The sequence below is a fragment of the Mugil cephalus genome, chromosome 8, assembly GCF_022458985.1.
Source record: "Mugil cephalus isolate CIBA_MC_2020 chromosome 8, CIBA_Mcephalus_1.1, whole genome shotgun sequence".
NCBI lineage: Eukaryota > Metazoa > Chordata > Actinopteri > Mugiliformes > Mugilidae > Mugil > Mugil cephalus.
The window spans coordinates 6,931,071-6,954,563 of record NC_061777.1 but is presented as its reverse complement, the minus strand read 5'-3'; the positions used below and the strand labels follow the sequence as shown (position 1 = coordinate 6,954,563).

The window sequence follows — 23,493 nt, the reverse complement described above, 5'->3', positions numbered from 1 at the left end:
AAAGACACCTATCACCACCTAGTGTAGAGGAGGAGAACAGTTATTCAATTTTCTTGCGCTGCATGTAAACTGGGACAAGGACTGCAGCTCGATTAAGCTCTGCATGTAAACGCACTGAGTGTGTCAGCCTGTGATAGGCTGGTGACCTGTCCAGGGTGTAGACCGCCTCTCCCCAATGACAGCTAGGGATAGGCTCCAGCAACCACCGCCACACTAGTGAGGATTAAGCGGTAGTAGAAGATGAGAGATGAGATGATGAGGCAAATTTAATATAGAACACATATAGTAGATAGGGGGTTCCTACTTAATCTCTCCGTCAGTTTGGGGGGGTCCTTCGCCACAAAAACGATAAAGACCCCTGTTGTAAAAGAGTTCAGTCCTCACAAAGTTAAGATGTGAAATATAGAACGTGCAGTAGCTGCGAGAATGATGACTCATTGTGGTTTCAAACTGACTGGATGACACATACTGTAAAAAACTGAATGAAATGAGCACTGAAAGATTTAATCTGCCTGGTGCTGAGATAGTGATCTGAACCCACTGAGAAAACAAATGCATGATACATTACCCCCAGACACGCTGTGACGTATTTTGAAGTATAAGATGAAACTGTAAGGCTACAATGAGTTCTACCTAAATTAAAACTGAAAGAATATCCAGAGGAGTGATTATTCAGTATAATATGTAAAAATACAAATCTGTCAGGAGCCACTTATTCAAAATATAAGCACTGAAGTACTGACATTATCCACTTAAAATGTTTGATTGGGGGGATAATTCTTCTGTAGTACTTTTACTCACCTTTATCATCACCACTGTGTAACTGTCATAAAATGGGTGGAGGTTCCATCTGCATACCAACTAACAAAAGGATCACTCAGGTTACAGGGCTCATTATAATTATTATTATTTTAAACTGTCTGTAGGGTCTGCCTTTTCACCCCTCTTCCATTCGAGAAATGTGAAATCATGTAAATCACAGTCCACCACACCCAGACCATAGCGAGCCCACAAGTTTCCGCGTATCCTCCACCTTGTATCTTTTGCTTTCGTAGTCCCGTTTACGCGTCGGAAGTTGTCTCCGTCTCCAGAGAGCGTCTCGTCCTGCGCACCCACCGGTCCTCACCGTCAGCGAGCTCTGAAATGGGGTACGGCAGCCCTTCAGCGATCCTCACACTCATCGGTAAAGTTTTTTTTTTTACCTGCTTTCAAACTTTTGCTAGGATTATTTCTGGGTTGCGCGTTCATGTTGTAAGTGTCGGAATTAGACGGGTCGGTGAGGGATGGCCCGGTTCACGCGTCGACACCCAGAACGGAAATCAGGTCAGGAACTTGGGTCCAAAGTTAATGAGCCTGATTAGCATAATTAACAGCTTCGCGGACTCCTTACTTTACTGATTTTAGATTTTTAGTCTTTTAAATCCTTGTATTGAATCTCTTTTGGATGTAAATTAAGACAATGGAGAAAGTATCAGTGTTTACACTCAATCAGTTTAGTTAAATATGACATACAGTGATCTGTTTTGAAGGTTTCCTCCTTTATATTAGAGTAGTAATCTTCTTTTTACATGACCATTTCTGCTGAGTACAGTAGAGTTAAGAGTTTACCTTCAACACTGCTATTCAAAAATGAATAACATCCTCTCTTTTGGGTACTTTTGGTTGCAGAACCTTAGAGTATTTTATCTTCTTGGTGTATTTTGAACTTGAAAATATCTGAAAGATGCTACTAACATTTTAATTAAAATATCTAACATACAGTATGTTGGCATTTCTCAACCTGCGCATCAAATCCAGACTGAGAATTATGAAAAATGTTTCCTTAAACGTAACATCTAAAATGTTCCAGTTTAGACAAATTTTTTAAATTTGCCACTAATGCTTTGACACTTTCACTGAAGTTTTTATTATTATTATTATTATTTGCTTTGTGAGTGTTTCACTCCTGTTACACCTTAGTCAGTGGATCTGTCATCACCAGGTGGGCAGCGCATTATGAGTAACCTCAGTAACGCTGAGGAAGTGTCGGGGCCGGATGCGGGGCTGACGTGTCAATGATGCTCAACCCAGCGCCCGAGGAAGCGTGAAGGAAATTGGGAATTAAACCTTGAATTAAAGCCTTGTTATTATTTGAGAGCGTGGGCTGCCGGATCAGATCTGTCACCGGCACGCTCAGCTTCGTTCCTTATTTGCTTATCTGCAGAGGGATTCTCCAGATCTTTAAGTCAACAACAACAAAAAAAAACTCCTTAAAAATAAAAGTTGATATGAAACTACATGCAGTATTTTAGTCCAGTGGATCTCAACCGAGGGTTTGGGATCCTCCAAGGTCCACAAGATGAATCTGAGGCGTCATTCTCTTATTGGTTGCAGTAATATACTGTATATGTAATGTATATGCAAGTGATCACTAAATAAATAAATTACAAATAAATAAATCTAAAATAAAACATAAAATAAAGTAAAATAAAATAACCGCCCTCCAGAGGTGCTGCTGTTCGCAATTGATAATCTTCCCTCTTTTTACTCCTCTCAGTCATGTGAGTCACATGCTTTAAGATTTTCTGTGGCTCACAGACTTGAGTGCATTTATTTGAAAAGAAAAACCAGTCGAGCATCTGTCAGAATCAAAGAGTTACCGTTACCATTTAGAGAGTGACTCACTGGCTAAGGATATAAAGGCGCTGGAATAATAAGTATTAGAGAGATGTTGCTTTGCCATGTCAGAAACACCCAACAACCAGCATAGAGTTTTCTCACTGAAAATCATAACAACACACACAAACAGGCAGGAGCAGAGATGGCGTGGATCTTAACAGCGAGTAGAACCAGATTCATAACCAGTTGACACATCTCGCGCACAGATTTGTGTGTTTTTCTGTCCTGTCTGCTGGAATGTGGGCGTCTGCAACTTTATAAAAGTTGTGCAGGCCGGTACAGGCATGTGGGCCAGGCAGCACAAGCCACACCACATCACGTTCTAAAACTGGCATGAAGCGGACTGTTCTCCACGGGCAATGTTGTTCTTTCTTCCTGTGATATATTTGATTTATGAAATGTACAAAATGTACTTGGGCTACTGTCCAAAATAAACACGATTCAGTTTTAGACTAATCATAAGAGAAGCCCCTTGTCTCCCATAACATTGTTATGTAAACAAATTAAACAACATGAAGTAAATTAATGTTTATTGGACATCTGGGAATTAGTGAAGCGGTAATTTACCCTGTAGACGTGTGTGTTCATGTAGAGTCTTACAAAAACAGCCCCCAGATACTCGCCCTGAAATGAGGTCAAAGTGGAGAAAATCTTCATTGTGTTCATTTCAGACAATTGAAATGATTGGTTTGACTTTTTGCTACTAATTCCTGCGGATTGTTTTAGAGTTTCATGCACTTAAAATGATCCAAATGACCATGAGTATGAAGAAGGAGAAACTCCTGGCTACATGAAGTGTAACCTGAGGTCAACCAGGGCCCTGTGTTCTGTTGTCAAGTGATCTGAAGTTTGCATGACACTCATTTCATTATGGAATATATTTCAACAGATAGAAATGTCTCGTGATGCACGTGATCAGAGCGACAAAGAATGTGACATTAAGTGACTAAGTCGTTCTCAACAAATGCCTTAATCACTTAAAATGTTAAAAGGTCGCCACTATAAGTTATTTCACTGCCAATATCTCTAACTACAGACACTATAGCCCAGGTGACCACGTCGCTGTTACTCTTCTGCCCTTTTGATTAAATCTGTGCTGGAGCATATTCAGTTTCCATCAGATTAACTCCAGACCAGCGTTCCGCCACTGAAAACCCTTGCGGACGGTTTTGTTGTGGCTCACGTAGCGTGGAAATAACGCAAAACTACACCAAACGGATCATCTGAAAGCCAAATGTAAATGAGGCATTTTTCTTTTCTTTCTTTCTTTAACAGGTCTCATCCTGATTTGGCCGTATGTGTTCACCAGGAGTGTCTCACCCAGACCGCTGAGCTCAGACGGCCCTTCTCTGCCTGCAGGTAGTCACCCAAACACCACCCAGATTTAATTTATAGTTTATTTCGAAGCCTGGTTACTGCAGGTTTGGCACGTAAAATGTAGATATAGAGCAACTATTTTGCCGTTACACACGGAACACAAAGGGTATGAAGTGGATCGATGATACAGGATTAACCCACGGGACAAGTTGTTAACAGGGGTTAGCTGCTACTCTCTGTTCAGACGTGATATTAGGGGGTCTTTGTCATATTTGTGTGACGTTTCAATGACTGAATAAGTTTATTTTTTTCCTTTTTGTTTTGTCCTGCTACTAAAAATCTAGAATATAAAAGAGCAGCGGTAACTTGATTAATTTTTACAATCAATTGCAGGCATTTTTACTTAAAAAAACGAATAAAAAACAAACAAACAAAAGAGCTCACTTGACTGAGTTTACAGTCCTCACAGCAGTGGGACCGGTTTGATTTCGCTCTGCAGCCTTTGTTGCATGTCATCCATCTATTTTCTCACCCTTTACTTTCTGTCTGTCTCCCCTGACAACTATCCACTTAGGGCACAAACAGCCTAGCTGCTGATCCCGCAAACCTGTTATAGTAAATAAAACGTAACTCAAGCTTATCTAGATGCATGTACACAGTGAGCCAGCTGAACTTCCAGTCTGAGTGTTTACCAAAGGCAGGTCTTTGTCTGCGTTTCAGAGAAGGGAGAAGAGCTCCACCATGTGGCGAAGAGGTCGACACAGAGCTGCGACAGCTCCTTCGACAACTTCTGCCTGAACAACGGCAAGTGCATGCTGCTGGTGGACATCAACGAGCACCACTGCAAGTGAGTTTGTTGGAGCGCGGGCGGCTCGGGCCGGGTGTCCTCTTCAGTTTCCTGACCAGGGCGCTTTTTGTGTGTGCGTTGCAGGTGTGAGAGTGGCTTCTACGGAGCCAGGTGCGCCAACGCAGAGCTGGTCTTCCGGCCGCTGGGCGAGGAGCAAATCGTTTTTGTCGTTTTCTGCGTGATCCTGCTGAGCGTCGGTTTGGCCCTAGCTCTGTACTTCTTCTGCAAATGGTGAGGCTTGAGTCGTTTTTGATTAAGGGCAAAAGCAAACACTGCTACTGCTTTTAAAAGTTGTAGTGATGATAATGCTTAGAAGTACCATTATCTTAGGGATGATTCCTTAAAAATGCCCTGATTCAGTTCAGTTGCTGCTTTATTCCAGGCGACCTGCATAGTCAGCTGAATAAAGCCTGATCACAGGCTGCGAGGGCGATCCCTCTCATTGTGTGGCACCTGCGGGTCGACCTTTTATGTCAAACCAAATAGTCCATGACATACTGACTTTTGCCAGCATCCTCATTCATGCAGAGACACGTCGAAAACCACACAGATGCCGATTACGAACACGAAGGTTGCAAAGTGGATTTGATCAGCGTCTTCTCCTGAGCTAAATAAAGTGTGCTGCGTCTTGTTTGTGCAGGTATAGGAAAAGCAGATTCACACGTAAGCAGAAGCGTCAAGGCTACAAAGGAGTCCAGACCCCCTAAAGTGTCCCACACGCTCGACGGATCCGCCGCTGGAACAGACAGACCAGGATCTCTCTCTGGTTCCTACGTGGAAACTTTCACATACTATGATGCTTACTGGATTGTTCCCTCTCGCAGAACAGGACGTCAAGCAGGGAGATTACCTTTAGAGATTAAAATGTTAAAAAAAGAAACAGCTTTGTGTGCGGCGCGATTGTTTTCCAGCTGCACTGGTTCTAAAGTTTCGGCACCTGTTACACTCAGTTTGAAAAGATGAATAGTGAGACGCACAAAAAGGGTTTCTGTGGGTGAAACCACCCACGTGATGATGGAGAGTGAACAAAACACGAGGGGTGAGGACGGGCTGTGGAAACTTCAATGACTTGCAGTGATTCATGCCTTATGAAATTAAAGCCTCGATGAAATTTTTGTGATTTTAAAAAAAAAAATGTAATTCATGGCCCCCAACCTCTCTGAACTGAAAAAGATCAGTCACATCTTTTAAACCAGCCGCTGAGATCATAAAAATAATAATAATAATAATTGTCAAGCCTTCATCTGCCTGCCTTATGTATTTTAAATTAATGGCTAAAATTGAGTTTTACACAGTTGTATTGTACCTTGAACTTTAATTATTTAATTTAAAGTTAGCATTTCTGCTTGGGAATCTTTATTTATTGTCACATTTTGCCATTTTGCAGCTATAAATACATAAAAGAAAAACTTTTACTGTCACTGCTACTGCCTTCAGACTGGTCAGACCGGAGCATAACGGTTATATAACGGATGTTTGGATCGAAAGTATTTTCATTTTTCATAATTTATTTTAAAGTATTAACGCGTACACTGGATCCTTGTCTCTGTTACTGCTGAAAACAATGAAAACAACTTGAATTTTTTTTATTATTTTTTTTATTATTATTATTATTATTTTGCTCCTTCATGTTTCAATGCCTTCACTCGTGTTTCGTATGATAAGGGTGCAGTCTTTGCATTCTTCTGCATTTCTCACATTGTCTCACATTTCTCTTTAAAGAAAATCAGTCCGTGGAAGAAAAAAGATAATCACCATGGCAACGTTACCTGTACATGTCTAATAAAATATGAGTGCATTTCAGATTTGCAGCGCCTCTTCATTTAAATACTGAGATATGTTTATGTGACTTTATTTGTTTTTGTTTTTATAAGTAAATGTGAACCATTATGTTAAACTAAGAAAGTTTTACTGGTTCTTCTTGAGTTTTGCGTGTCGCTGCAGAATAAAATCGTGGCCTTTACTTGGTGTACAAATAAAACTCTACATATATAACTGCACCCCACGAAAGCTTAAGCTTAATTCTTAAGATTGCTTTTAACTCCTATTTTTTATTTGTTAATCTAGAGGGTGTCATAGTAACTAAAGGCGAATTGTCTTCCAGCTTTCTTCAACTTAAAAGCTGAGTTTGCAGCATTACACACATTCTAACAGCCTCTATTAATGTTTTCATGGAGGTATTGCCCCTGGTCACTTAATTAATCACTTACTGCACTATTATTTATTGTTAATACTTAATCTGCAGTGTGTTAAATGAAATGAGTGCAGATTTCTTGTGTCTGCAGCAATGAGCGCACCTGTCCCCACTTGTTCATGAAGAACATAGAACAAAAAACTTGGGAAGAAGTTGCATCCAGTACAGTTTTAGTTCTTCTTTAATTTCGTCGTTAATAAACTATAGGTATTTCCCGTAACTCCCCTCACCCTCAGCACCTTTTCAAGGAAACAATGTAATAAATACACTTGAACTAACCTTTTTGTCTTTTACCTAACACACGGTGGTAGTAGTGGCAAAGGTGGAGCACCTTTAATACGTCACTGCAGTGCAACAAAGCGTGCGGTTTGAGTATTATGAAAGAAAGGTTCAATCAAGAGGAAATTTACAGGACAGCAGAACTCGAGGGGAGTCTGGCGTGATGCAACTTGCCAGAGTTGCTGTTAATTCTTGTTGTTCTCCACCAGGTGTCCACAGGTCATTTTTCATGCAGGGAACTCAAATAAAAGTAAACGGACACTGCCCAGACCCTGTGAAAATCATGACTCTTGTTAAAGATTAAAGTCTCTTTTACTGATGGTGCCACGCTTCAAGAATGAGAACCTTTGGTCGTTGGTCCTGTTGCACTCCGAGGCAAAAAGACTTGAATAAGACCCACTGCAGGAGTACGAATGAAACGCCACTCAAAACTTAAAAATCTTAAATCTTAAATTCTTAAGATCAGACACAACATTAAAACCACAGACAGGATAATTAAATTCCATTAAACATGGTCTCGCATTCATGTGGATGTTATGTGGATGCAGACATGTACCACTCACGTAGACCACACCAGGCACCCCCACCCCCATAGCAATGACACTCCCTGATGGCAGCAGACATCCCCAACAGGATGCAGCCTGACACAGACACACACACAACTATTTAGGAACAAAAAAAAAAACAAAAACAACCCAAAAAACAAAACAAAACAAAACAAAAAAAGTTGTTGACCTGACCTCCAAATTCACTTGATCCCAAACTGATGATCCACAGAGGCCCCTCCCCTCAACCCATAAGACCCACAGGCCCCCACTAACAACACTCTGTTCCCAGGCACCACATTCTCTGATTAGTTTGTTTTGGAGACGCATGGGAGATCTACACAATATTAGGTCATAATGTTGTGCCTGATGTGTGTATATGGAGCCTCTAACAACATGAGGGATGCATGGTCATTTATTAAATGCAGATAACTGGGCAGCTTGTAGCCATCATCGCCCGTTGGGTCCAGTGTCAAGTTAATCAGTAAGGACCATTTTACTCTCTGCACCCTAATTAGCTCCTCAACCGGAGTCAATGAGCCGGTTTTAACGCCTGACTCGAGCCTCTTTGCATGTCATGTATGCTAATGACCAGCAGCGATGACACATAAACATTAAGTCACCTGCAGACACTGCTCATTAAAAACACATAAGCATGCACTTACACACACACAAAGACCCACAAACACACCCACTCAGCGGTGTTCTAAATATAAAACCTGTGGATAAACACGATCTACAATCAGGAACTGCCGCTAATCTCCGCACTGTGCTCAGTCTATGCAACTGTTATTACCAAACGATTGTGTAAGTAATAGTAGGTTGCTCATGCAGTGAGTATTGCGGTTGGTGGAAGCCCCATTTAGCTGCATCCTTGCGTGTCCTTTAAGAAAACAAAATCTTCCATGTGTGCCATGTCCGCATTTGTTTTGCCGCACACTGCCGGTTGTATTTTCTTCTGTTTATTGTTTGTAGCCTTTCGTGTTGGCACCGTGACTCTGGAAACGGCAAGGTCAACAACTTTCAGATGACATCACAATTATACAACAATATTAGAACAAATACTGGATGGATTGCTGTCAGATGATGGACAGACATTTGTCTTTGTGGCAGAATTATTCTGATTCTGGCTTTTCTTCTCATGCTGCCAGCAAGTCTGACACAAACCTTTATACAGATATTCAGATTTAAATGAAGACTACATCATGGGTGTTTTAAATGGAGATTGCTTGTCACCCGGTGAATCATTTCAAATAAAATTCCCACTGGTACAGCTGCTACAATTCAAATTAAAGTTAATACACTTAAGAGGCTAACGTAAAGATTATCACAGGTGGTACAAACCCAAAGTCATTTTTTTTAAAGCAATCATCAGTTTTGTTTGCTGGTATTCTGTTTGCCTGGAAGAAAGACCAACTTAACCCAGTCCGTCCTTTGCCAATGCAACAACGGTCAGAAGAATAACCTGCAGTTTATGCTTTTGCGTTAATTGACACCTACGCGGAGCCTCGTTCCGTAGCTGGTAGTAGCGTATTTCCGCTTCAGTATTTCCGCTTTTCTGCTTTAGTTTCTGCTTCTCCATTGCCACCAATTTCAAACTGATTATTTTGGATCAGCGAAGAATCCGTAAGCTTACCTCATGAGATCTGGAGATGCGGACATTTTGGATGACTTCGTAGACCTTTTAGGTCGGACATGGGTCTTCTGATGGCGTCCGGTGGTGTCTTGCAACAGGATGTTGTTAGTGGGGGTCTTTGGGTACTATGAGTTGAGGGAAGGGGCCTCTGTGGATCAAGCCTGTTCCAGTGCATCCCACAGATACTTAATCAGTTTGGGATCAAGTGAATTTGGAGGCCAGGTCAAGGTTCGGGCTGGGGTTAGGGTTAAGGCCAGGGCTATGGTTATCATGCCCATCCCCTCGACTGCTGCCATCAAGGAGTGTCATTCCTATGAGGTGGTACATATCCAAGTAGCATCCACACAAACGAATGCCAGGTCCAAAGATGGTCAATGTCATTTATTTACATCTCCTGTCAGTGGTTTTAAAGTTGTCCCTGAATGATGTATACCCAGCTACGCCAGGGTCAGGCTAGTTATTCCGTACTTCAGGTGCATGTACACACATAAAAAAAAGCTTGACTGTGGTTGTGTGCAATGCAGGTGACAATCCCTTCTGTAGAACAATGTTCTTCAAGTTGTGACATCTCCTGAGCGTGTTTGGTGAAAATATTGTGTGTTTTTTTGTTGTTTTTTTTTTTTTTTTTTTCCAAAGAGATGCAACTAACTCGCCGGGCTCTTTTCGCCCTTCGCGGTGTTAGCTTGGCAGCGGTGTGTTTACAGTGGGCGGCTGTTATGAGATGCTGCTCTCCAGGCTTGTGTCAGACTTTCCACACGTTCATATCACACATCCCCAATGCCATTACACATAATCCAAACAGTTTAATTCCACGGGCATTATAAACAAAGTGTGTCAAGGAGCTCAGCGAGGCCCGGGGGATGACTTGGAGAATTTCCGAACATTCCTGGCAGGTTTCTATTGGATTCCACAAATGATGAGACAGCCTCTTTCTCTCTGCAGACACAACAACATGAGCAACACACCCTTCTGTGCAGCTTCCCCACCCAAGCCTTAAGGTCTCCTCTTGGTTACGGTGTACTGAAACAGTAACACTGGGCATCATTTAATCAAACACACAACAATTTAGACATAGAAAAACACACGGGCTAAACAATATAGAAATAAAATAAAAAATCTAAAACACGTGCAGTGTGTTGAAATAAAGGGTTTGTTTTAATCCGAATAGATAAATAAAAAGAGAAATAAAACAATATTTAACTGCAGCATACAGCGAGAGTAGGTTCTGCATTTCAGCAAATAAGGAAAAAATTCAGAGGAAATCCCTTCGCGTACATTACATTACATCACTATTTGTAGACGTGCCTGTCAGTGCTGTCCAATATCATTTACGCACAATCATTCTTATGATTCAGTAGTTTTATTATTCTTTTTATTGCCCCTCAGCATCATGTCGTGTCATGTTCCCCAGCCATCTTTGTACCCTGACTAAAGTTTACCCGAGACCCTGGTACATTGCATGTTACATAAAAAAAAAAAAAAAACCTGTGTGTGTGTGTGTACAACTGTTGCCTAGAGAGGACCTATGCATGTGTGCATACCAGCTCGAAACCACCGGGCACCTAAAGTAAAATTACATTCCCAAACGTGTCCGCGTGGAGTGCCGGGTATGTGTATCCGAGTGTGTGTCACCGCTGGACTGGACGCGTAATTAAGGCCTCGTTCGTGACCATAGAGGGAGACGTGCGGAAGCAATAACACTCACAGAAGCAGGAACAGCTGTTTGTAATGGTGACGAGAAGCCACCCCGAATACATCCAACTGTTTTGTGGCTGAACCTTGTTCAGACTTATTATTCCCAGACAGAGGCCTCATCTATGTGTGAACATGAGGTGCAAAATGCGTTGCCTGGGGCAGATTAATCATTAGACGCACACACACACACACACATTGAGAATGAGTTTGTTGCTCTATCTCTCGCTCTCTCACACACACACACACACACACACACACTCACATATACACACACACACACCCACACCCTTCTTTCTCCTTGGAGTTGAGAGGCAGGCGTTGGTCTACAGTATAAAAGCTGCACCCAGTGGAGGTAAAGAGAACAATCTCTAAGAGCAGGGGACAAACACACACTCCAGCACACACACACACACACATATACAGATTAGCACAGGACCATCATACACACAAAACTCTCTTCCTGGGATATGAACACTCTCGTCCTCACCTGCCTCCTGTGCTCCGGTAAGTCTGGACTTGTACTAAATAATCGCTGTGTAATGTTTGTGCGTGTGCAGAATTCTTTTTTTTTTTTTTTTTTTTTTAATCAATGAAATGGAAAGAGGAGAAATGCAAAAGCTGTGTGAACTCTGAGGAGGGGGGGGGGACGTGTGTCTGCAGGTGAGGACTTGTCAGGCCGGGGGGAGATATTCAAAATATTTGAGAGAGAAAGAGAGAGAGAGAGAGAGAAGAGGAATTTGTGTCAGGGGCACCTCTTGCTTCAGCAAACCAAATCAAGTCACCGTACACGAAAGGTCCCAGAGGCAGTGACAGGCCGACGTATTTCAAATACTTCTCCATCCTTTGATTGAATCCTGTTCTTTATTGGGGCAGTACAGTTCTGGTTGTACTGGTTTCAGATTGGCCTCAATATCTGAAGAGCAAATGATGAGTCAGAAGCAGATTTCTGAGTACAACTCCAATGGAAATTAAGTATTCTTAGCTTTCTGGTGAAGAAACTACTCGCCTCATTACCTTTAAAGCACCCTGGATATTCTATTTTATTTTATCTCTTTGTGGCAACAGGTTTTAATCTTGCGTCCACACTCCCAGATGTTGCATCATATGACACAAACTTTGACCTAAATTTCTCCTCGCTTCATCCTTTGCACCTCTGTGTGTCCTGTTTTATGTATTCATTCATTTTTTTTTTACATTTTTTTCACTGCAGTCTTCAGTACTCCACTTGCTCGGGGATCTGATGCCACATACTCCACTGAACTAGCCGGTGTGACCGGGGGTCCGGCCTCTGGGGAGGGCCTCCACAATACGCTGAGCGACGATGAGGAGCGGGACACAAACGAGGAAGTTTCAGGAGGAGACAACGAACATTTCAGCCACACAAGTAGGAAAACCAACTAATTTCTTCTTCTGAATGATTAAATCTGTGATCTGGACACAAAACGCATGATGTTGATCATGTTGTGTTGCTGTAGTATAGATTATATGGAGAGTAATGACAGAAAACTCAAAAGAAGTTAATATTTGGGCTTGAATTCTTGTCAAAAAGCGCATAATCATTTCACTCTAATGTGATCTAATAATGTGAACTAAATAAGCCACTGGACGTTTTATACTTTCTTAAGTTTCTTATTAACTGGAAAACTATGAGCTACGCTCAGTTAAAATCCGTTGATAACACCCAGGTACAATAAATACGATCATATCACTTATCTCCTTTTTTAAAGTTTTCCATAAACAGCTAGGCAACCTTTATATGACTATTTGTTTATTTTCTGTGCTCTTGGATACATATTTGAACCTTAAGTCTATAAAAATCTCTAATGACGCCGTAAAGCCTCGGTCAGAGTTTCACTTGCATTTTCTCCCTTCCCCGCTGCAGTGCTGCACGCCTCTAAAGATGACAACAAGAAAGCGAAAGGCAAAGGCAAGAGGAGGAACAGGCACAAGAGCAAAAGCACGACCCCTATCAACCCGGAGCACGCGGTCTTCACCAACGGGTACACGTCCACGGCCACCACCACCGAGGACCCCTGCACCTCCACCCACCTGGGCTTCTGCATTCACGGCTACTGCAAGTACATCGAGGGCCTGCAGGAGCCAGTGTGCATGTGAGTATGCTTCCCTTTCGCGCGCGTCCGCATGTGTGCGAATATAAGCTGACTGATCAGTTCGTTTGCCGCTCTGCAGATGCATGAAGGGTTACGACGGAGAGCGCTGTGGGATCCAAACCCTGGAGACAATTCAAACCCCGTCCAATCCGAGCAGCAACACGGAGCTGGTGCAGACGGTCCTGGTGATCATCGCCGTGGTCCTGTCGGTCATCAGCTGCACCGCCATCCTGCTCATGACCTGTGCTCAGTAAGTAAAACGTGCACACACAAACACATCACATGTATATAGACGGTCATTTGGATTCTTAAAGCTGTGGATGCCACAGCTTCAGTTTATTTCTGCAGCAGCAGTGTTTGGGGTAATTTATTGGACAAAATGTTACTGAATAGATCAATTCATAATACTGTCAGGTCAAAATAGAATGTAAAACCTCAACAGCTTCATTTTACTCTTCCAGTAATCTTTTATGTGCTCATTTTCTTTTTTAAAACTCATTATTGTTCATATTATTGGAGGTCTCTTCACTCATTTACTTATTCAAACAGCTGCCTGTTTCCGCATATTCCAATTTTTGCATATGCCTTTTTTTATGGAGCAGCTTCCTAAATGCTGCTCATTAAATGTAGCATTAGGAGTAAATGTCCAAAACTGAGCCCTAATTAAAAAAACTAGCACCTGTGACACTTTTTGCTGATTAGCGTGAGTAATCTATGGGCAGTTTTGTTCAGGATGTCCCAACACAGAACTGAAAACGGCTCAAACTCCTAAGACTCGCTGACGTGTGACGTCTGCAAATGCAAGACACACCTCTCCTTTTGGATTTAAAGATCAAACTCCACGCATGAGCTAGAACTCCATTAAGACCTGCTGCAATATCCCTTATTCATCTTTAGTAATCAAACATGGGTGAATGTATCCTGACATAACCCCGCCGTTACATTACTACCCCAGCAACACTCTCTGGCAAAAGGAACCCACTGACACATCAAAAGGCACATTAACACACCCAAACACACCCACACTATAAAGGTATTGCTCACCACCTTCACAGGATGGACTCCACGGCGTGTCTCAATCGGGATTTTTGTTGACTTGAAGTGAAATCTACAATTTCACCATTAATTGTGTCACGCACACATTACTCACGCTTTATTTTAAATTACCTTCGTGTGCTGCTTAGCGTAATGCCGTGATAATGGCGAGTCATTTATTTTACAGTCACGGCTCCTTATCAATATGTAACCAAATCACAAAGTCAATAACCCAGGATGGTGCAAATCTAGCCTGCTGCAATGCAACTCAGGCTTTACGGCCACAGTTAAAAGTGAAGTCATGTGAAAGTTGGACTTATTACTGTGAGAGCGGAATTACCTCAACTTAACTGGTCAAAATGCTTCAGTGATAAAGTTCATTTTAATCATTTTCTGGGCTCTAGTCTATAGAAACGACTCCAACAAAACCTTCGCCCCTGGATCAAAGCGAGCCCTGAACTCCCGCCCAGGCTGCTGGGAACACCTGACAATCACGAGAGAATGTTTCGGCTTTTATGCTCACGGTGAATGTCTTTTGTAGTTACAGGTCACATAAGAACTTCCTGGCATCCTACCTTGGGACTGGGACCGGCTCGGAGCAGGAGAAGCTGCAGAAACACGTCGGTGACGTTGTGGTGTGAGGGCATCGAGTTACAACCAGGTAGGTGTCTCTGAGGCTTTGACCTACAAACATGAACTCCCTGTACTTTTACAGCGGGAAGCTTGCATTAATCTCTATTATCCTGTCGCAGTCTAAGATTTCTCTTCTGTGTAGGATCTTGGTCTTGGACATTACAGAGTATAGTATATCAAAGACCAACATAGATTAACATTAGCAGCTCTGTCCTACTCGACTAGATCTGGGCATATTTTAGTCTACCAACCCCAGTTAAACTTGTGATTTCAGAAAGGTTTACAACTAGTGTGAGCAAGCTGAAAGACAAAGTAGCAGATATGGAATTCTATTTGATCACCTGGTGACTCAACATTCCTGTTTGGTCTTTCATGAATATTGTGATGCAGCATGTTAAAATGTATCGGGCTAAATTTAAAGCCCATTTAATTTAGGACAAGAATAGCTACCAAGCTACAGCCACCACTTATGTTTAAAATTACTAGCAGTTTTGCATCTGTGAAGTGTAGATGTTCAGTTTCGTGTTCAGCTAGTGACTTTTTGAAAGGAACAGCTGGGCCTTCCCTAAGCAGATTCTGCGTTGATGCACTTTTCTTCAAGTGATGCCCTGATGCTGTAACATGGAGATATAATAATGTCCCAAGGCGTAGAGTTTGGGGATTCCTCCAAAAGTCTTGCTTAACCCCTCGTCACGTCTGACCTACGCTCACATGTGCCTTAAGCCTAACAGGAAGGAGTAGGCTCAACGGGTGATAGAAGAGCCCGTGTGCCTCTTGTTGTTGTTGTTGAACACAGCCAACAGTTGCATCATGCATCGTAAGAGGGAATCCTCCGCTAGAAGGAATAAACCCAGATTAGCCAGGGGTGTCTCGGCCTGTTCCGTCTTTACACATGCATACCAGCGTAAAGAGAAACCGCACGCGCACATTCACCCCTGCGTTCAAACAATAGCAGTACTGACAGTACATGTGATGACCTGGCTGTAAGCGTTCATTATTACTCCACTTGCATGTGGTCGGATCTCACTGAGCAAACACACGAAACACTTGCACGCAGACTTCACGTGTTTAGACAGAAATTTTAGCCTCGAGACAGACAATGCGGCCGCGCGGCATTCTCCTCATTTGTCACTCATTGTCCTCCCTGAGTGGAGCAATGTGCCAATCTTTGAAAACGTTTTGGTTTTTGAGGCTATTAATAGTTTTACTGATGTCTTTGAAGGATAATTGCAGAGCTGTACTAACTGTACTGTGCTGTACTTTCCAACTGCACTCACGAAAGGAACTGCTTTAATGTTGAACCTCCACAATATCGCCACAGCGACGCTGACTGGCTAAGGACAAAAACAAGTAAATAGAAAATTAGACACCTTTGTGGAGTTGAATATTAAAGTAGAGCACAGCCACAATGTTGCTCATTATCTCGCCACAGCAGCTGCATTCGCTCTGGTTCTTTTGAAACGTTGAATGATCTTATGAGCGTCCTTTTTTTCCATTGCCCCTTTTGACATCTATTAAGCGACGCTTCCAAATCTCAGGTCATGATATATTTGTCCTAAAAGCTGCTGTGTTGAATTCGTCCATCCCTGACGACAGCTCTACCCAGTGGCTGTATCAGAAAACATCACCCATATTTAAATTTAAACTTATTTTCCTTGCATTAAGTATTAAAAGTACTAAAATTTCAACATGTGCATTTAGAATGAAACTGTTTGTAGTTATCCTGAGCCATTTGCACAATAATTTATGCATTTGCAAATTTTTTGACCTCTGATTTCTGTTTGTCTTTCCGCAGTCAGCTGCACGATTCAAAGAAGAAGCAGAACAGAGTCGGAGGACCAGAGGATGCAGTAGTGTGAATAGATGGCTTCACTAGATGCTGTGTAAAAACTTGTTAGAATGTAATTTATTAGTGTGATTATTTATTGCTAACAATTGTATGAGTGTTTGTGTGTTGGACTACTATTATTATTATTATTATATCTTTTATGTGTGAATGCTGCGCATTCAGCTATTTAATGTGTTGTAGGTTTGCTTTTATTTATTGCACTGCCATTGTTACAGGTCAGAGAAACGCTCTTCATCTCACTCTGGAAAAGGGATGGAATTTGATCACCAATAAAGTGTCTCAGTGTTATGTCAAAGTGTGATTTGTGCATGTGTTTACATTCCCGCCTGTGGGTGCATCCCATTCCTCGGGCGCCAGCTCAAACAGACACCTCACACGTTTAGCCAAACACAGAACCAGCAGACGAGAATAACTGTGAGAGAGGAAAAGAAGCTGACATCACTGAGGAATTCCGACATTCATGAGCTCATGAGAGCAACGCAAAAGAACGAAGGACAGATTTAGGTGTGTGTGACGGCTCCTGGTTTATCCGTCTTCATGAGGTCCAACTACATAGTTGGAACCAAAATGCTGGGCCACACAAATCAATCCAAAGGTTATGACTTTGTGGGTTAGGGTTAGAATTACGCTAATTTGTGTGTGTGTGTGTGTGTGTGTGTGTGTGTGTGTGTGTGTGTGTGTGCATGCGTGTGTTTGTGTTCTTGTTTTTCTAAGTTGTGGGGACCAAACCCTTGCTCAAAACCCATGTTGTGAGGCCACGATTATTTTCTGGGCCCAAAATCTTTTTCAGAGTTTAAAACCAATTTGGCTGTCGATTAAAAATTGCGATAACGTTCTGATTACTCTACATTACACTGTTACACTGTGTATATGTGCGTAGCTTAGGATTTTGCAGGACAATGCAAAGAAAATATTCTACATGTAGTCATTCCATCTCACTAACAAACATCGTCGTGACAACAACTGTGCAGTCATAGCTTTGCAGATGTTTAGCAGTGTTGTCTACACCTGGGTAAAAGGACGCATTGTTTCTCAGGCAGGCTGGTAAAGACACAGGGGTGTGTCCGCTCTGAGCTATTTTGGGAATGCTCGGGTAACCAAAAGGTCTTTCCTACCACAAATGTAAACAAACTCTTGAACAAAATTAAATGGCCCAGGACAAAGAGAACTAAAATAGACCGTGCACAGAGTAGGCAACACAAATTCACAAACAGGTTAATTACTACGTGCAGCTGAGCTATCAGAAGACACTTCAAAGAGGCAGGAAAAGGAAAATATTATGCATGAATTTAAGGCTCTAAAAATAAGACCATTAGATGTAAAGAAATAATACAGATGGCTTAATAAAAAGACAGATTTAGGGCTGCTCTTTTAATGACAGTAGACTGAACAAGTGGTGCAAGCCTCATTTTACTCAGTTCCTGGAATTGTAAGGGAGTGATGAGGAAGTAAACTCTATGTTCAACAGTGCCGTACAGACTGAACGGAGGTAATTAAGCTTCATCACAACATGTCTCTGATTGGTCCATAATTCCTTTTATAAGACAAGCTCAAACAGATAGAAGTTACTTAGAAACTCTAAATCCGCAGAGGACAGCTTTTCCAAGATGCGTGAACAAACTGCTTCCCTCAAAAACTGTACACAAATGAGAGAGTGTTGTCATGGTTAGTGTCAATATTAGTTGTTATTATAATTGTAAGACTGGAATTGAACTATTTGTTCTCAGTTCGATGAACTCAGAATTCAGACTTTATTCTGAGAAGCCTGACTTCATTTTTGTGACTCTCAGAAATGTTGTTCTTGGAATTGTTGTTTTACATTGGCCCACACATCTGATCCCACAAACTCTGTTTTGATTATGATAGCCAACTTTGCAGCAAGTCCAAGAGATTTAAGTGGATTTATACAACAAACACAACCGCAATTCAGAGATAGTGTAGTGTAGTGCATATAATCCACCATAACTAGTATTTGGTGTACATTTGGAGTCCCCCCGACTTGTATCTAAGAAAAGTGGGGGATGGGTTCAATTTATACAAAAACAACTGTATTGTTGATCATATTCTAACTCTAAATTGCAAAATTTGCATTGTAGCATTTATGATTAGTTATTGTTATTATTATTTTACTATTTTAAGTCCTTGCTTCATACATTTACTCTCAATCTTCCAGACAATGGTGATTTTGATGACAAAATGATGGCTTAGATGCATCACCAATAAAATCTATATTCTGTATTCCAGTTCAGAAATTTCAGACTTCTGATATCATAGCGTTCACATTACAGGTTAACTCAGAGGAGAAAAAAAATAAGCTTGGTATATATCACCATTTGCTGAACATTAAAATATGTGTAGCAGCTGTTTTTTTCATTTTGGAAGCAGTAATTTCCAACTTTCACAACTAATTTTTTCCCACATTCTCAAATTTTCCAAGACCCACCCCCATCCTACTTCTGAGTGGCTATTGATGTTAGTTTGGAGATGGAAAGCTGCTTTACTATCATTCCATTGGTAGACAAAGTCAATTGACTGCTTGAACCTGAAAATATCCCACGTCAACATTTTCAACATGTTGATCTTTCTTTTTTAAGCACGATCAAACACCGGAGATCCAGCGCGGTGCCGGTATACTTTAAGCCCTGCATGATGTACGTGTAGGGAGACACACACAATACTGGTTAAAAACTGGTGACTGGTGAAACAGGTGAAGAATGATCAGATCCGATCCCCTTGGGGCGGCATGGACACCAGGTTGGGAACCACTGCTTTAGGGGTGTTGAGCTGTTGTAGCCATATGGGATGAACGGTTGGTGGTTAGCAAGAAAAACAGAGAGAAATTACTTGTGTCTGCTCTGGCATTTTCTACAGTGGTAATTTTAACATTTTATTCATTTGACAAAATCGAAGATCATTATTCGATTTTAGTATCGAACATATGTTTGACCACAAAGTAAAGGGTTCACAGTTTAATTCCCGCTACATGAACCAAATGAACAATGATGTTGTTTGAGCAGAGTTTGTGTGTGTGCTTGTGTGAACAGGGACTAAATGTGAAAATATGTCTGTAAAGCACTAGAAAGAGCAATATACAATATATAAAATGCAAGCCATGAACAATTCCAAGAACGCAGGCTGAGATGTTCTTCTGTAAACATTTCTTCTGTCCGTAGCGGCGGTGAAGGTGATTCCTTTGTAGCACGACTACAATGCAGGACACAATGCAGTCATCGTCCCACACAAAAATGTACTCAGTAGTTCATATGAGGCTTTAGATTAGCTTCTTGCTTTGGTAATATTAGGGCTGGGACACACCAAAGCAACGATCAACTGTTGGCTAACAATAGAGTTGGGCTGGTTTGGGATTCAATTCAATTCAATTTTATTTATGTAGCGTCAACAACAATACAAACTGTCTCAAGACGCTTTACAAAATCCAGGCTGAAACCTCCTTAGCAAGCCTGAAGGCGACAGTGACAAGGAAAAAAACTCCCTTTCAATAGGAACCCAGCTCATATGGAGGGACCCCTCTGCATTAGGGCGACAGGAGAAATGAGATTAACATATAACTTGTCATAGATACATACACCTCACTAAAGCAAACATGTAGAATCCGACGATAATGCAGATACAAGATGTAGCTGACGTAGACAGGTTGGAGAATTGTTCATTCAGGTGGGAGTGGATAACTGCATGAAGCCCATGAAGACTGGGCAAGTTGATGAAACCATGACGTTAAAAACAAAACAAAACAAGGATCTAATTGCTTTTTGAAGCTTATTTGAAACAAGCTGATTTTTGTGTGTGTTGTCGTGGCAGGTGGCTGCTGCACTTTGCTGTGGGACGATTTCTCTTTTTAAATGAATGGCTACACCAGTGTAAGAAATCTGGGTGCACAGTTTTTGAACAGCTTTTTCGATGGAACCATGATCTGTATATGGCAACGCTACTTGGAAATTCAAACTGTAGTAGTTGTAATTGGTCTAAGAGGCGCTTCCTCATCCATGTCTGTCAATATTTGGACGAGCAATGAAGCATTTCCTTCCTTATGGCATCTGCTCAGTCATCATTGCAATAGTTTGAGATAAAGTGACGATTTCCAGCCATAGTTTTGAGCAAAGAATACAAACAACTGACACCTGCTGGTTAATGGATGACTTCCATCTTTAAGTTCAAATATTTGGTCTGGAAACACGTGAAGTGAGGCCATCTATAGTCTTTGTTGCGCCTAGTTCTTTGCTTCATTGGGTCTTTGCCTTGACCTTTATTTGCTGGTGCTTTACATATGACACAGCCCAGAAAGTAAATCAGCAATGGGTTGTATCAGAAGACAAATATTCTCGCTTCCTCTTTTTCCAGAGTTAAGTGCCAAGATCAATCTTTCTGTCCTGTCTGTGTTCCCTGGAATCCTACATTAGGTATTAATAGTAGCATTTGAAGTGAGTATTCCCCAAAATGAACAATGTTCACGCTTTCTTTAAGTCTTTATATGAAAACAAATGTGTCTTATAATTCAGCATTTGGGCCAATTTGACAGAAGATGTTACTGTTGCATTAGTACTTTTTATTGGCACATAAAGTCTCTGACTCAACTGTCGGGATACAGCAGTTTCCGGTTACCTTTATAACACAAGGTTTCACTCTGTGTTTGTTGTGTGGCGTTGCGTCACTGGCGAAGGAAAGGTGAGGCAAGGTGGGCAGCTCATCCAACACACACAGGTGATGCAAGTCAGGGTAAACACTGGCTCTCGCGTGCGTTGTGTGTCTGTATGTGTATGTTCCAGCGATCTCCATGGTGGAAATATCTATTTAAACATGGCAAAAACATTCACAAAACTCGTGCACTCATCCATTTGACAAAATCAGTTAATACGGGTGTGGCTCCCCTTTATAGTTTCGGTGACATTGAGGTGGGCCTGCATGCTTTTGTGGGTGACCATGGAGACAGAGTAAACACACTGGCAGATGCTGGTCAGTGATAATTCACTAAGAGCTCAAATAAAAGACATGCTGGAATTTCATGGGTGTGGTAACATTTTTCCCTCACCTTTACAAGGGAGCAGGCCAGTTGCCAAGGTAAGTATTTTTATTTTCTTTTGTTTTGAAAGCAAATTGACATAGGACATCCAACAGATGCTTTTAGGCTGATACTTATCTACAAGCGGACAAGTCAGCTGATGTGCACTTTCAGACTAAAATATCTCAACAGCTGTTGAATAGATGGTTAAGAACATTTCTGTCCCAAAGGTTAAAACCTTCATCTTTAAGTGATTGTCTGGCTTCTCTTCCCAGTATTTGAACTGCCATGTACTCCAGAGAACGATAATATCTGTGGTATATTTTGGCATCATCACTATTTCACACCCGCTACACAACCTGAAATTCCCATCATCCTCTATTGCAGAATGGAACTTGGTGTTCTTTTGCAAAGCACCATTGTACCTGTTCTCATGCAGTGTGTTTACATTCTTGTGAAAGAAACAAATTATTTCCATAATGCGAGACTAACTGGACAACTTAAGCGCATGTAAACACATTACTAAAATCAGAGTTCTCCTAATCTGATTAAGACACCCAGATGATGCGATTTGAAAATCGTTTTTCCCCACCTTGTATACGCCTTAATCAGAGTTAAACTAGACAACGCATGTGCGCATGCTCCAAAAACCGCTGCACTGGCGTATGACCCCAGACATAAAACATCCAAGAAGTCGCTATTATCCATGTTGTTGTTGTTTGAAATACCGCGTAAACGGCTCCAGTTGTTTATTATAACGTAAGATGTCAATTGGAAAAGGGGGCTGTAATAACCCGCTGAAAAGGCATATATCGCCACCTAGTGTAGAGGAGGACATGTTCATGTCAGTGATTAAATTTTTTCCGTTGCATGTGAACTGGGGCAAGAATTGCATTCAGAATGGCGAATTTAGAGCATAGCTCGATTAAGCTTGAGCATAGTTAAATGGTAAATGCTGTACGTCTGTACCTATTGGTGCTCCAATGGTCGCACTTTACAGTCAAAATCTACTCATTTATTCACATAAAATCACACACCAGTGCCAAGCAGAGGGTTCAACTTTGAGTTCACTGTCTTGCATCTTAATGCAGAAGGCTAAACCCTATTAGGGTCTATGTTTGGTCTGGACCGTTGCCATAGTTACAGCTCAAATTGACGCCGGAGCTTAGAACTTTCTGATTCGTGGATAGGAACCCGATAAAACTCATTGAATCACATACAGTCACTTCTGTTAGGACATAGGTCTTCAACAGGGGGTCCATGATCCCTAAGGGGGGGTCGCAAAATCTTTGGTTGATTAAACATTTTTTATACATCTATATATCTATGTTCTTTTGTTTGTTTGTTTTCTTAAATTCACCCACAAATTTAATTTAATCTTCAATTTCTTTTCTTTCAGTCAACACTTCACTCACTCAGTGATACAAGGTCTGTCTCTACAGCGCACCTTCACACAGAGCACCACACTAGCCAAGAACTGTCAATCTAAGCCTCCTGTACACAGTAGGACCCACCCCTATCACCACTGAGCCAATCACGGGTCAAGGTTACATGTTACACGCTGACTCTGTCAGGTTCCCCTCAATTGGCTGCGAGCCTATTCAGTCCCCATCCCACATCAGCAGAAGAGAAGCTAACAGAGCTGCTCGCTCCCATCAGCCAGCTACTGAGGCTACA

The 23,493-nt window shown here is 41.6% G+C and overlaps 2 protein-coding genes across 2 annotated transcripts; both read left to right on the top strand.

The window, feature by feature from the left end:
• The first annotated feature begins 963 nt into the window (after positions 1–963).
• On the top strand, positions 964–6,625 carry LOC125011721 (proepiregulin-like). The gene is made up of 5 exons (XM_047590991.1): positions 964–1,183; positions 3,934–4,017; positions 4,696–4,822; positions 4,907–5,053; positions 5,463–6,625. The coding sequence occupies exons 1-5, from the start codon at positions 1,144–1,146 to the stop codon at positions 5,527–5,529; spliced, it is 465 nt and encodes a 154-aa protein (XP_047446947.1). The 5' UTR covers positions 964–1,143; the 3' UTR covers positions 5,530–6,625.
• Positions 6,626–11,509: 4,884 nt separating this feature from the next.
• areg (amphiregulin) lies at positions 11,510–17,087 on the top strand. Its single transcript, XM_047591029.1, has 6 exons — positions 11,510–11,675; positions 12,382–12,555; positions 13,054–13,282; positions 13,362–13,532; positions 14,859–14,978; positions 16,746–17,087. The coding sequence occupies exons 1-5, from the start codon at positions 11,639–11,641 to the stop codon at positions 14,956–14,958; spliced, it is 711 nt and encodes a 236-aa protein (XP_047446985.1). The 5' UTR covers positions 11,510–11,638; the 3' UTR covers positions 14,959–14,978; positions 16,746–17,087.
• Positions 17,088–23,493: the final 6,406 nt, after the last annotated feature.